Here is a 15,180-nt window from a genome sequence, read left to right on the forward strand (position 1 = left end):
AGTAACTTCATTTGTAATTCTTAGTAGTTATATAATCACCGTCATATATAACGATAGGTTTCGCTACGGGCGATGAGCTAGGCAATGAACCTTACTGGAGTGTCTCTTCCGTTTCCAGAGCAGCAAATATTAGCCAACTATAGAAGCGCTTACAACTAACAAGAGAAGACAGAAATTTTTAGTAATGACTTCGTTTCTTTTAGACATTATCCCAAGAACTCCTCGATCATCAAGTTGATTACGGCAATGTCTCTCAGCTCAAAAACACAATACTTCAAGATGACCATCTCTCTACTTCATTTAAAGAAAATATTAAGGACGAAGGTGACGCTTTGGATAGGAAATGGCAGGAGTTGAACGACAACATTACCTCGCATAGCGACCGGTAAGATCCATGGTAATATGATCCATAGTTATCCTAAATCCTTATCCATATTTAAACCCATTCTTCCGGGATTTGTAGGGTACAAAAACAAATGGTGACCCTAGACAGCTCTCAGAAAGATCAGCTTCAAAAATGGCAGGAAGAATTAAAGAGCCTGAATAATCAGCAACTCAAGACGGAAAACGATCTTAAAGGTTTTGAGAGCTTGGCATTGGACGTCGACGGTGCTAAGAAGCAATGTGCAGACCTCAAGGTAGAATATGATTTGAGCTATGTTTCCAATTGTGGAAGCACTATTGATTTTCTTTGATCTTCCTTCAGGCCGTGGAACAAGAAATTGAAGTGAACCGTTCCCAAGTGGAAGAAGTGTCGTCATTTTGCGCCGAAATTTCCGCTGATCCTAACATCGCCAACAAGGAGAAGACTCGCATTAAGAAGGAAGCTGATGTGACTAAGGAACGGCAGAACAAACAAGAAAGACTGTCTGTGGAATATCAACGCAGGTATGGTTTTGCGACATTAGTCTATTATTAGAGACAATAGGCTATTAATAGAGACATTAGCTAATGATTACTGACATTAGCCCGTTGATTAGAGACATTGACCCACAGTTGCAACACTAGCCAATTATTACAGACATTAGGGCATTATTGGAAACTTTATCCAATTATTGGAAACTTTAACCTATTACGAGAAACAGTATTCCATTATTGAAAACATTATCCAAATATCAAAGGCATTAGCCTATCAACACTCCCGTGGATAAATCGTCTGGAAGAAACTGGGTAAGACACTGGATTTGTTTTCTTACCAAGTAAATAAGCAAACACTGAAAAAACGTTGGAAATCTACGGAATGGAGAATGTAAGGAAATAGTTTTCATGCTCAGGAAACTGTTTTGAATTGCATGAATACGTAGTTGGATACATATGCAATTTTATCATAGTTGCACAATTTCTATGCTTCAAAATCTCCGGTGTACTGTAACACAAGGCACGGAGAGATATTATAATGTCAATCAACTCACTGGCGGTACCATTGATGTGAGTGCATGGACACGTTTAACCACAGTTGAAATAGTAATGTTTATTTTCTATGTTAAATATGATCAAGTAGTGTAGACTTATCTGGTGAGTTGCAATTCTTTATGACCATTCACCATACTTCGCATAGTTCACTCAAAACGGACCCTGATCACCCTGGGCTATGCATGGTCCCGTTTGAACTACGCCGGTAACGAGGTAAACTGAAAACCACGTTGTCTTAAACTTTCGCTTTTCATCTTTCCCAGGTTGGAAGGAAAGATTCGTGAGCTCGAGGATATCCAGACATCGAAATTGGAGAAATGGAAAAGTTCGTCACAACCCCTTCACGAATGGCTCGACGGAGTCGATGATGACGCGAAAGAGTTCGACGCGATCGGAGGAAATATTTCAAATGTGCAAGCGCAGTTCAACGAGCTTCAGGTTAGCTTTGGCTGCGACACACAGCCTCCAAGCTCCATCCTAAAAACATAATATTCTAAACTGAATTCCTTCATTATTAACTAAAATTCGGAGACTATTTGCACACGGTATCGTTTTCGAGCGTTTTCACATTTGTTTTCACACCAAAACGGTTTCAAACACCGTCAATTTACAATAGAAGTTGAAGCTTATTTAACATATTAAGTATATTTTTCCTTTGATCGTGTGGACAGGGCGTCAAAGCGATAAACTGGATAAAAACGATTTTGAAAACCATCGAAAACGGCCCTCTTGTGCACATTGCTTAAGGCTAGTTTCCACTCAGAAAAAATCTCCTTTGGATCAGAACGGACAGGAAAATTTCCTTTGTCGGTGAGTTCTCAGGCGGCGTTTATACAAAGGAAACTTTCCTGTCCTGTCCGATCTAAAGGAGAACTTTCTTGAGTGGGAACTAGCCTTTAAGTGGAACAGAATTATTACTTTCTATCCTTTTACCTATTAACTGGTAATGTGAATACCCCGGCCAAGATTCACCTGAATTAATCTTACTTCTAGATGATACAGTACATCCACTTAATAGATATTCGCCAGTGTTAGAGGTATAATCTCAGACTTAACTATGATTTCTCCGTATTTAGAAATTATCCAAGGAGTTCAAGGAAACCGAACCAGCTCTTTTCAACGTTCTAAAATCTGGGGAAGATTTAAGCACAGATCCGCAAGTGTCAGAGGAAGTTCGTGAGAGAGTTACTCAGGATGTTTTGTCGTTAAGAGAAAGCCATACTAACGTAGCTGAGCTGTTGAAATCACAGAGGGAAAAGTAAGCGTTTACTCAGTGCATTCCTGTGCTATTCACAGTTTAGTTGCTGATTATAAACTCATGTGGTAACCTGGAATCAATTACAATTAAACCCGTAAACCTGTAATAACGCGAGGTTACTAAGAGATGATCTTTACTGGAACTATATGAAGAACTACAGGAACTTTATATAAATAAAGTTAGTTTAGTTTAGGTTTCCTTCTGCAGTAGCACTTGATCAATAAGAGATGATCCTTACTGGGCCTCTGGGAAGAACAGTTTAGAACTGATAGAGCTATCCAGTATGAATAAAGTTAGTTTAGTTTAGGTTTCCTCCTGTAGTGACACTGCATGGATCAATAAGAGATGATCCTTACTGGACCTCTAGGATGAACAGTTTAGAACTGATAGAACTGTCCAGTACAAATAAATTTAGTTTAGTTTAGGTTTCCTCCTGTAGTAACATTGGATCAATAAGAAATGATCTATTGGACCTCCAGGAAGAACAGTTTAGAACTCATAGAGCTATCCAGTATAAATAAAGTTTGTTTAGTTTAGGTTTCCTCCTGTAATAACACAAGATCCTTACTGGATCTCTCTCATCTCTTGGACTAATATTTACCGAGTCTACAACCATTTTGTAGAATGAAAAGTCAACTGCTAAAACTGCAACAACATCAGGAGAAATGTCTCATCGATTGGAACGAAAGAAAAACTTCTGTTGATGTCCGCGTGAAGACAATGGAGAAACGAACAGCGCAATGGAAGCCAGTTGGAAATAACATGGAAGAAATTCAATCAGAAAAAGAATATCTTAAAGTAAGAATGATGGTCTGCTTTGTATAAGTGGGAACAATCTGTAACACTGCGTAGGTTGAATTGCACGGTATTTCATGCGGTCGCATAATGCTAAAAAGAGTATCGTAATGATTATGATAATAATTTTGTTTTATTTTCTCTTAATTCCGTCCTTGACCGCGTGTTGATATTTCAGAAACTTGTCTCATTTATCCGTCTAAATGCGAATTTGAGACGAGTTTCTCGTCCAGACGGGATTCCCGTCCAACTTATGCGTCTGTTTTGACGGGAATTAAGGTTAGACGGGAAAATTCGGACGAGAAACCCGTCTGTGACCGGATTCACATCAGAGGAGTTCGATGAGTTTCCCGTATAAGACGAGTTTCCTGTCTCTAACTAATATGAATTCGGCTAATATGAAACTACCGTTTAGAGTGCACACTTTTCAATTTCATTTATGAATTTCACCTAAAATTCACTTAATAGATTCGCCTTTATTGCGTCCAGACACATGCATATTTCATATTTTATATACCGTTTGTTTGTAAACGATTTAGCAGTACATAAAGGCGTTGTTAAACTATGCAACTTTCCTTGCAACTTGCAATGCAATTATGCGCCTGAAGCATCTAAAGTTGTCAAATACGAACATTTCTTACGATCTGCTAACGTTTTCTTGGCATTTCGAACACTCTAGCTTTAAAATTATAACATCTCTTAAAATTATAATCGCATAGCAAGTTGCAAGGAAAATTGCATAGTTTAACATCGCCTTAAACGCCTGTCTTTCCCACACTTCCTCCACCTCCAGGGAATAGAAAAGGAACTCGGATCCATCGAGTGGGAGCTGACAGCCATTCTTGAACATGGAGAGACTCTGTGTAAAGACAAGTCTATCTTTGAAGAAGAGAAGGTAACAATTCGAGACGAAATGAAAATCATGGAGACGGCGTTTAGAAACAGCCAAAAAAGTGTAGAAGATCGAAAACAAAGGTAAACTATTACTGACTCCACACACATTGACTATCAATTTTTGTTCTGGAGGCTCTGACTCTCACTTACTCTGACTTGCTCCGGCTCTCGCGGGAGGTTTGCTTCGTATTTCAGATGTTTATCGTTGTTTTTTCTTTAATTTTTCAGTTTGAACGCAAAACTCGACGAGTTAAGAGAAGCACGAGCGAATGAATTCTTAGATAAATGGGAAAAATCTTCTTCCAAGACGATGAAATGGATGGACACTTTGGAAGAAACGTTTTATTTTGATGATGACGATCAACAATCCCTTAATGATGTCAGGGATAGACTGGAGGATGTTGATGTAAGGATTTTGATGGTGATATTCTCTAGGATTTTGTCTGTAGTAAGATTACATCAACAAGGGATGATCCTTACTGGACCTCTAAGAAGAACAGTTTTGAACTGATAGAGCTATCCAGTATAAATAAAGTTAGTTTAGTTTAGGTTTCCTCCTGTAGTAACACTGGATCAATAAGAGATGAACTTTACTGGATCTCTAGGAAGAACAGTTTAGAACTGATAGAGCTATCCAGTATAAATCAAGTTAGTTTAGTTTAGGTTTCCTTCTGTAGTAACACTGAATCAATAAGAGATCTTAGAGATAATCCTTGCTGCACTTCTAAAGAGCTATCCAGTATTATTAGTACTACAAATATGTTCTATTGTATTTCTCAGGATCTCTCGGAAAGAGTGGTAAATTATCAACCAGAATTCAACTCTACGATAAAATGTGGAGAAGACGTGATCAGGGAGCCTTCAGTCGAGTCAGAAGCGAAAGAAAAAGTCGAAGATGAATTGTTATCTTTGAAGAAAAGATGGCAGGATATCAACACAAATCTTGACTCTCTTACGTCTAAGTAAGTTTGATTTAGGAATACTCACGTTACCTCAAAATTCTAATGCACGATTTCTTGCATGATTTCTTTCATAACAGGCTGGAGGATCGGGAATTGTCTTTGGCGAAAGAACACGACGAGCTTGCTAAAAAATGGCACCAAGATTTGCAAGAAACTAAAGCTTGGTGCAAAGAGACTCGGGGGAAACTCGATGATATTGAGCGTGTTCGGGATGGGGAAGATTATGATGAACTGTCTGAGCGAAGAAAAGAATTACAGGTATGCAAGAGGAAAAAACTTCCATCGAAATAAAATTAGTGAACTGTAATAACACCTGGGACGCAAACTTGGCGGCCATCTTTGAAGGTAGTTATTTTGAGTTTTTGAACGTTTGAGACAGACGTATAAAGTAATTATATAGGAATATCTAGAACTATGTAAAAAACAATCATTTGCTAATTTTTATAAAAATTGAACGAGATACAGAGTCAAAAACTCAGCTTTTTGCCTCGATTTTGCCTCAATCAAGCATTACGCTGAACTATAGGAGTTAGCGTTTGAAGTTTCATTACAGTTCACTGGGTGAAACAGAAAAAGAAACATTGCATTACACGATGCATATCTTTCCAGAAGTTCACCTTTATATGCTTCTTGAGATACTTTTTGAATAGATTTTTACTGTATATTGTTTTAATATCTGTATTATAGATAATGATTGAGATGCTATCTCAGTACGAAATCAAAATCAACGAGCTTGAAGCAAGCAGTCAGGAACTTGCCAAGAACTCGGACAAGAAAGCAGAAAGCGAGAAGTTCTTGAATGAAACTCAAACGTTGCAGAAAGATTTTAGCGACCTAAAACTAGCTATCGAAACTGCACAGTCGAAGTAAGTGGTTCAATGGTTGTATCATAGTTATATCTTGGTGGTTGCATGCTTATATCTTGTCCTCTTCAACCAATTCACCTGACCCAAAGTGAGGCAAGCGGACATGAGACAAGTCCTTGTCTGAGAGGGAAGGCATTTGAAGGGGCCTCGCGTATCAATCAGCGTAGCCTGGCATTCATCAGTTTAATTCCTCTCTAAAAAAATTTAGATCACTCAACCCAAGCTAGCGGTGAGAATAGACATTGTATTATTGGGAAGAGCTATTATTATGAAAGCTCAGAAAAAAATTACGGTTGTTTAAACCATTTACACAATAGTCACTGCCCTTTGAGTCACTGCCCTTTGAGTCACTGCCCTTTGAGTCACTGCCCTTTGAGTCACTGCCCTAGCTCGCAAAATTATATACCACAAAGTCTTATGAAGTTATCACGATATTTAGTTACGAGTCGATGGTTGCCGACGTTGAAAGTGCTCACGGTAAGAAACTGTCGGACTGGAATAAGAAAGGAAAACGAATTGAAAGACAGCTGACGAACATTGAGACGGAATGGCAGAAGATTAGTTTCCTTGAAAACTCCAACGATGACGAGGTTATAGAACACAGGAAACAGTTGGAGGTAGGCGATGTCTTGTGGATAGGCTGAGGATATTGTTTCATATAATCATATTGATCCAGTGTTACTACAGGAGGAAACCTAAACTAAACTAACTTTATTTATACTGGATAGCCCTATCAGTTCTAAACTGTTCTTCCTAGAGGTCCAGTGAGGATCATCTCTTATTGATCCAGTGTTACTACAGGAGGAAACCTAAACTAAACTAACTTTATTTATACTGGATAGTTCTATCAGTTCTAAACTGTTCTTCCTAGAGGTCCAGTAAGGATCATCTCTTATTGATCCAATGTTACTACAGGAGGAAACCTAAACTAAACTAACTTTATTTATACTGGATAACTGTATCAGTTCTAAACTGTTCTTCCTAGAGCTCCAGTAAGGATAATCTCTTATTGATCCAGTGTTACTACAGGAGGAAACCTAAACTAAACTAACTTTATTTATACTGGATAGCTCTATCAGTTCTAAACTGTTCATTCTAGAGGTCCAGTAAGGATCATCTCATATTGATCCAGTGTTACTACAGGAGGAAACCTAAACTAAACTAACTTTATTTATACTGGATAGTTCTATCAGTTCTAAACTGTTCTTACTAGAGGTCCAGTAAGGATCATCTCTTATTGATCCAGTGTTACTACAGGAAACCTAAAATAAACGAAACTAAAATATTTTCTTAGAGGTGCAGTAAGGATCACTCGTCACTGAAGCACTCAAAACAAAGGAGATTTATATGTAAAAATAAATACAAAAAAGGTTACAAAATTCAAGTCCTCAATGAGAAAAATGAAAGCCTATTTTTCTACCACTCATCCGGTTCTTAAACGCTGCGGTAGGGTCAAATCCTCTTGACCTTTTCTGATTCATGGCATGCATACCTACATATAGATTCAATTACTAAAACTACAGGGTTTCTTACCACAAAAGTATCTTCTATTGAATCAGACACTCGGAGCTTTTGTTACGAACGTGCGTAGCTATATCTTTGGGGAACTATCATATAGACTTTTAAAACGAACAGAAATTCCCAGGATATCAAATTGCAAAGTGCGTCTGGTTACGGTAGGAATGCTACAACTCACTACAGAGAGAACAGGATTTTGCTCTTAAAGAAAAACAAACCGCTCAATTTTTTATAAATTCTGCTTTATCTCGCCGTGTTTATATGTTAATTGGACGATCAGGAAGTTATAATTATTCCGTCATCCACTTCATCAAATTCCCACAGATGACATAGCGGCGGACGGTCAAAACAAGAGGTCTGTTTTGAACCGGAGTATTTTTTTGGTAGACACCCCGTGGTTATGTAATTAACCTGTAGTAATATTTCATTGACATATCGTCTGCTGCTTGTTCGTGTATTTGAATTCATGACCGTTTTTTGGAACTTTTGACTTTTGATGTGTATATAACGCTCTGAAGGTATGGCGCGATGCGACTTACAAAACGTAAGCCGTACAATATCTATTCCGAATCTCTGCCATGAAAGTGATTCGCTGAGATTTATTATTCACCTTGTTCACTATGTCTGAGGATTATTTTAATGCAAGGAAACGACCAAACTAATCTAACTGTATAATATTTGATAGATAAGCTTTATTAGTTGTAAACAGCGATGTGGACAGTCCCACAGGAGCCGCCAGCAAGGATCACCACTTCCTTCTAGTGTTTTTAATATTTATTCGTCTATTTTCCAGGCCGTTGCATCGGACATAAACAGCCTTCAACCGGACTATGAACGTCATTGTTCACTTGGCCGACAGCTGTCTAAAGATCCAGCGCTTAATCCTGAAACACGAGACACAGTTGAGAAGAAAGTGGTTTCCTATGAACAGCGTTGGAAAAGCCTTCAATTGTAAGTCTGAATTTGTAGATAAGAGAAACAGACCGTGTATTGGGTAGACCACAGTGACTAGACCGCACTCATAATACAGACGGATTTACATATTGCATCTCAACAAGACTTGGTTTGTTTTTATTTCTCCTTGCTGAAATCGAATTGAATTTTATGGCTAAATCGAGGCGAACAAGTCTAAGATCCATATACAGGAATATGTAAATTCGTTGATATTATCAAAGTTGTTTGCGCGAGAAATATTAGTGCTGTAAAACAGTAGAAGGAGGAGTGTTTCCGCCAGTTCTTACAGCTGATATATTTTGTGTCAGGGCAAGAAAACTCTGCCTGAAACTTCCTCGTGTGGCGGTTGACGAGGCTGTGATGAAGGTCGAGGAAAGACAAGTGGAAAGCGCTGATATGGACGCATTTGATGAATTGTTTGGAATTGACAGGTATGTCGACGGCGCTTGTAGAGAGACTTACATGTATGTGTCTCAGAATCATTGTGAAGCATTTTTTAGTCGAGGATCGAGGGTACTAGATCGAGGGTCGAGGATTAGGTTGATTGTCTATCCTTATTATCGAAACCCGAACTCGTTATCTGTCAGTTTAGACAGAGGGTCAAAACAGATTCAAATGTATTCTTACTTTTGGGATTCCTAATCATCTTGGTATATTGCCAACATAATAAGTATTGTGACACCTGGCGGAAGACGACCTCTAGGAAACAAAAAATAATATAGTAAAATAAAGTGCATTTAGGCACATTGTAGACTGCAGTGGCTGATAGTTTTAACTACAAATCCTTTCAACTGAAGCGTTGTTATAACACTTTTCCTGACAATCGCCGATTCCGTTCGATCACTTGAGGTCACTACTCGCTATAGTGCCCAAAATGCATTCGGTCTGTCGGAAGTTACAATACAATAAATAGCCTACAATACAATTGATTCCCGATTGTCAGGAACTAGTGCGAACTATGTAGTCCTTGTCCTTGTTATCTGATCGTAATTTTCGAGTAGAATCGAAGACCTTTTTTAAGACGTAGCTAATAAAATCATAAAATAGGTACATCTGAGTGCATCGCATGCTATAGTGGGTTATTTCGAGACGCTGACGGATAGTTTTGTCACTGACACATTATATCCACTGGCTAGTGATTATTTCAACCGTTCTTTTAAAAATGCTTGAAAAAATTGAACCTTTAAGACGAAATATTATTAAAAAGAATCGTCAATTTAGCAATACCTTAATTTAATCAAAGTTATACCCAACAACGGGCGATTTTAAAACAAGTGAAACCCCACTATCCGGTGGATAGCGCTATCCGGCTTTCATACAACCGGCTTGACAACTTCTCTACGAAAATGAAGGTATAAAAAGCTACTAAGCTGTCAGAATCCGATGCCCCATATTCGACATAGAGTCTGCTCGCAAATTAAAACGGTTGTCTTGTTAATTGTCCAGTTCCGAAGGTGGAAATTGCCAGGAGGTCGTGGATTGGTATGTCGACTACGATTCCTCTCTCAAATGGTGCGTGGACGCTGATGATAAAGTGCAAAAGCTTGCACGACCAGGAGAATATATCATCCTTGTTGAAAGACAGCATGGAGAAATTGAGGTAGATCAATATATAAATCCTTATCCAAGATCAACAACAAATTGCATTTACCAAACTTGTCAGACAAGCCGACAATAAGTGCAAGGATTTATCTTTGTCGGATTACTCGGATTTACAGGATTTCATGTTGGATGTTGGATTTCATACGATAAAGAGATAAACTCATTTTTGAGATTAGTTGTTTTGTTGTTTTGTTAACAGTTTACTTAGTTCAGGTTTCCTTCTGTAGTAGCACTGGATCAATAAGAGATTATAGGAGGAATAGTTTAGAACTGATAGAGCTATCCAGTATAGATAAAGTTAGTTTAGTTTAGGTTTCCTCCTGTAGTAACACTGGATCAATAAGAGATGATCCTTACTGGATCTCTAGGAAGAACAGTTTAGAACTGATAGAGCTATCCGTTATAAATAAAGTTAGTTTAGTTTAGGTTTCCTCCTGTAATAAGAGCTTATCTTTACTGGACCACTAGCAAGAACAGCCACAAAGATGCCACAGTTAATAAATGCTTTAATATATATTCTGCACGTGTAGGAACTGATTCAGTTGCTGACTACATACGAGGCAACAATATCTAAAGTTCTGGACAAAGGACAGCATCTTCTCGCTGAGGCAGAGACCCTGAGACTGAGCAAGGATGATAGATCACGACTGGGTGAAGATTTGAGAAAATTGAAAACGAAATGGGACGAGCTACAGGAGAATGCTTTTGACACCGAACGAAGGTTAGTCATATTACGAGAAAAACAGTGAAAACAACGAAAGATTACCTCAAACAAACTGATAAATAGAACAAATAAGCAAAATACGATATGTATAGTTTGTCACACAAAATGCAAAATAGTTTGTTTTAGGAAAATGAAATTCAATTTGTCCCGTAGTCATGAACAGATAATGGTCTGGTATTTGAAAGAATTAAAATTGAGAAATTTGGTTTAGCGTCAGTTAACATGACGCTTGATTATTTTCTTTAGTTTAAACGAGCATGTGAACAAACTACGAGAATACGATGACTGGCAAGAAAAGGCTGGAGTGTTGTCGCAATGGCTCGAAATGACCGATCATAAACTGGACTGCTGTTCCTCGTTATCAGAAGATCTGGAGGAACAGGAGAAACAGAGAATATTTCTGAAGGTAAGAGACATTTCACTGATTTCAGTGGCGTAACAATAGACCTTTTCCATAATGACGTCTGATGTTAAGTCTAATGTTACACGAAGTTTGATTGGCTCGATAGTTTTGTGGAGCCAATCAAATTTCGTGTAACATCGGACTTTCCGCGTTTGACGTCATTATAAGAAAGGTCTATTGGGAGCTCAAACTTGTCAAACTCAAGGCCCCAGAATGTACTGTACAGAATGAACAAAAGACGCACTACCGCATTCAAAGGTTATTGGGTATAATATGGTTATGAAAAAGGGAAGCACTTTTAATAATTTTACAAGATGTGGTTGGTTTTAATCCATTTCACATGCACACACAAAGCTGTTGAACTTTGTATTTTACTCAGTGTATCCATTCTGACGACCTTGCCTGAAATTGGATTCACTTATTATCCCCGCTTGCATTTCGCACTTTTATTTGTCGAAAAAAGTCAACCTCGAGTCTGTTTTGCACGGGATAAAATTGCTCAAATTTCACATGTTTCGAATTATTTTCAACATAAACACTGGTTCATCTTCATTGGAAAGCGTAGCGAACCTAAATATTCGACAGCGCATCGTATTTTAAAAAGGCATACGAAGTTTAGAATGTAAACAAAACCTTTGTTTACGTACGAACTTGACTTCCACTCGAAATATTTTCACAGTATATTGGCTGGGATTAACTTAAATGTTTGAGTGCTTATATCGCATTTGCCACTCCATAAACTCAGGTAAACAAATACAGTAAACAATCAACTTCCTTCGTTAACCCTGCCTCGTTCTGGAATGATGGCTGACGTCATATATGCTTCGCAAACTGCCTCAAAAACCGTTACACTTCCAGCAAAACTTGTGTATTTATCCCTTCAAACTGGTCTTGATATTCGGCACCGTTGCGAACAGACACACATAATCTATCGTTATAATATTGATTGTTTAATTGCCTTGTTGGCTCTCCTGCTGAGTCGAGCATAGTCGTAGAACAATATCAGCACGTGGAGTGGTACACGTGGCTCTTGAATACTCATTGAGGCGATCACAGTAGGAATGTTTCATCGCGTTTCCAATGTCGTCCATATTCGCTTTGAAAAATGCATTGAACAATATATTTCTCAGCAAAACTGTGGAACTTCATGTGTAGAAATGTTCTCTCCATTCCGTTTCGCGACTATAAGTATTTTAGCTTGGTTTAAAAGACTTGGTCTTTCTTTGCTCGCTGTCCATTCATCTATGACGACCTCCTAAAACTATTTAAAAACTCCACTCCAATTAACCCGCCCGGTTCCACAGCCATTTAAATCGAGATTTGACCAATGAGGCTCCGGGTTCATTGTGACAAAGCATCATCGTTGCCCTGACTCTGCCAGTCAGATGTGATGTTTTGCCCTTAACGATTCGACCAATAAGGTTGAGGCAATATTTGTGTGGTAAATTTAAATTCCACTTGTGTCGTGCTTGTGTTTAAAGTCTGGATACCTGTCGTTATGTTTGGATGCATAGATAGTATGAGTGGTCACGAATATCAACTGTGATGTTTGCAATGTTGTTTCTACGTTTGGCAAAGCATAAGAACGATATTTCAAAAATGTCACCTAAGGTAGTACGACACAGATCATCTGAAGATGTTCTGCAATCCATTTTGATCGAATTTGATTTGATAAAGAAAATTACGTTTATTTCGCTTTACGGTGGATACGTTTCAAGGCACAACTGTACCTCTAAAGGCCTCCATCATACGAACTAGGGAAGTCGGATTAAAATTACCAAGTTGCATTGAATGATATATTTTTAATGCCTTCGTAGAAATTCGCGACGGAGAAAAGCCAAAATGAAGAGAGCATAACAGATGTGTTCAATCTTGGAAGATACATCGTCACGAATCACTTGGTATTGAAGAATAAATACACCGAAATCGAAAATGATATTGAGAAGTTTAAGAATATATGGAATAAAATGCTCAGCAAAGCCGATGAATTCTGTAAATTGTAAGTATTAACATATCATTAATTATTCATATGACGTGTTCTTCCTAGAGATCCAGTAAGGATCATCTCTTATTGATTCAGTGTTACTACAGGAGGAAACCTAAACTAAACTAACTTTATTTATGCTGGATAGCTCTGTCAGTTCTAAACTGTTCTTCCTACAGGTCTAGTAAGGATCATCTCTTATTGATCCAGTGTTACTACAGGAGGAAACCTGAACTAAATTAACCTTATTTATACTGGATAGTTCTATCAATTCTAAACCGTTCTTTGTAAAGGTCCAGTACAGAAGGATAGCTAAATTTTATTTAGTTTAATTTGCTTGTTACAACCTTTTCTTCTTAACATGCTAACATGATAATATATTCTAATGTTACGTTTAGATTTGGGATCCCCTTCAGTCATATCGACATGACGGTAAGTAGTTGAGACACTTAACCTAAAATAATCCTAAATTTCTGACTCTTTTCTTGACCAACAATCCTCTTCTCTTGGCAGTCGTCAGATCCTTTACTTCAGTGGAAACGAAAGGTGGAGGAAGTCGAAAAATGGATCGCGAATGCCCGGGAAAAATTGCATCTGAAGAATAACTTGGATTTCAATGCTCTGAAGACACTACCGGAGACTGCTAATGTAAGGAAACTGTAGTTCTCCTGCAGAATGAAAGTTGAAAATAGTTCTTGTTTGAGAAAATTTGAAATAATATGGCCTTTTGGAATATGACTACTCTTAATTGATAACTACAGCTTTTAATGTCACTCTAGTATTTAAACTTCAGATTTTAAACTTTAATTTTTTCCCGCCCTTATTCAAGTTGGAACGCCAAACACTCTCTGGCAAAGACTGACTTAAAACAGTAGATTACAAACTGACTACTACTGACTACTATCTAGTTCGGAAGACTTAAAGATCGTGAAAGAATGATTACTTTAACATTTTTGAATAATGGATCTGTTGACCTTTCTCGGCTGTAGAAACAAATGTTGTTTTTAGTTTACACAAAACAAACAAGCTGACAAGTTGATGATATGAAGCTAAATGATTCAATGCATGATTTCCGTAGAAAAATACGGCAATACAATGTTTTGTTTTAAAAACTGAATTGTTGTGTGTGTGTCTTCATAGGAGATCTCGCGAGGAATAGAAGATTACTGCGTACCACAGCTGAAGGAAATCACATCGCGTGCCCAGGACATCTTGAACGAAAAAGATTCGGACGCCGTTCAGAACGCCGAAATTTCAGAAACCATCACAAGACTTTCGGAGCAAATTGATGACTTAAGACGGTACACAGAATCACAGAAAGTTCAGTAAGTGCCACTGGTTTTGTACTTTTTCATGTTTCCAAAGTTCGCATTCTGTATATTCAAGTCTCGAGGGCCACCGGTTTGAATTGTGCGATCATTCATCAACTCAAACATCATTCATTTTTTCGTTCATCGCGATCTTTGTTCGTATTTGAAGTTCATCATGGTGTCCGTCATATTTTCATCACAGAACGCATGGAATTTTATGCCTGGTTTCCATTCAATCGTGCAGTAATTGTCGTGAACATGTCAAGGTGGTTGATGTGAAAGAATATTTCAATATGCAGTCAATAATGACCGATTTGAATACAGAAGTAATGACAAATTTAAATCCAGACTATTTTTCATCGGTGAAAATGACCCTTTCTGCCTTTAACGACAATTACGATGAAATGGAAACCAGACTTAACGTATGTTGAAGCAGTTTTTGGACAAACGTCAGCGACTGAGATATTTTAGACCAAAACTCTCCCAGTTCTCAATCT

General features: G+C 37.9%; 1 protein-coding gene across 2 annotated transcripts in view; it reads left to right on the forward strand.

Annotated features, from left to right (window-relative positions):
* The window catches only part of LOC114537192 (dystrophin-like), a 55,835-nt gene that overhangs the window by 32,762 nt on the left and 7,893 nt on the right, over positions 1 to 15,180 (forward strand). For both annotated transcript variants that reach the window (XM_028558325.1, XM_028558333.1), the window contains exons 63-83: positions 204 to 385; positions 464 to 638; positions 707 to 888; positions 1,677 to 1,851; positions 2,490 to 2,671; positions 3,295 to 3,469; positions 4,260 to 4,441; positions 4,589 to 4,766; positions 5,141 to 5,322; positions 5,400 to 5,580; positions 6,010 to 6,188; positions 6,628 to 6,805; positions 8,500 to 8,657; positions 8,969 to 9,091; positions 10,107 to 10,260; positions 10,793 to 10,983; positions 11,233 to 11,392; positions 13,207 to 13,388; positions 13,772 to 13,805; positions 13,887 to 14,021; positions 14,514 to 14,698. In XM_028558325.1, coding sequence (XP_028414126.1) covers positions 204 to 385; positions 464 to 638; positions 707 to 888; positions 1,677 to 1,851; positions 2,490 to 2,671; positions 3,295 to 3,469; positions 4,260 to 4,441; positions 4,589 to 4,766; positions 5,141 to 5,322; positions 5,400 to 5,580; positions 6,010 to 6,188; positions 6,628 to 6,805; positions 8,500 to 8,657; positions 8,969 to 9,091; positions 10,107 to 10,260; positions 10,793 to 10,983; positions 11,233 to 11,392; positions 13,207 to 13,388; positions 13,772 to 13,805; positions 13,887 to 14,021; positions 14,514 to 14,698 — 3,473 coding nt within the window. The remainder of the gene's footprint in view (positions 1 to 203; positions 386 to 463; positions 639 to 706; positions 889 to 1,676; positions 1,852 to 2,489; positions 2,672 to 3,294; positions 3,470 to 4,259; positions 4,442 to 4,588; positions 4,767 to 5,140; positions 5,323 to 5,399; positions 5,581 to 6,009; positions 6,189 to 6,627; positions 6,806 to 8,499; positions 8,658 to 8,968; positions 9,092 to 10,106; positions 10,261 to 10,792; positions 10,984 to 11,232; positions 11,393 to 13,206; positions 13,389 to 13,771; positions 13,806 to 13,886; positions 14,022 to 14,513; positions 14,699 to 15,180) is intronic.

Source organism: Dendronephthya gigantea, unplaced genomic scaffold (assembly GCF_004324835.1).
Source record: "Dendronephthya gigantea isolate DGI-Jeju-01 unplaced genomic scaffold, DenGig_1.0 000002F, whole genome shotgun sequence".
In the NCBI taxonomy this organism is placed as follows: domain Eukaryota; kingdom Metazoa; phylum Cnidaria; class Anthozoa; order Malacalcyonacea; family Nephtheidae; genus Dendronephthya; species Dendronephthya gigantea.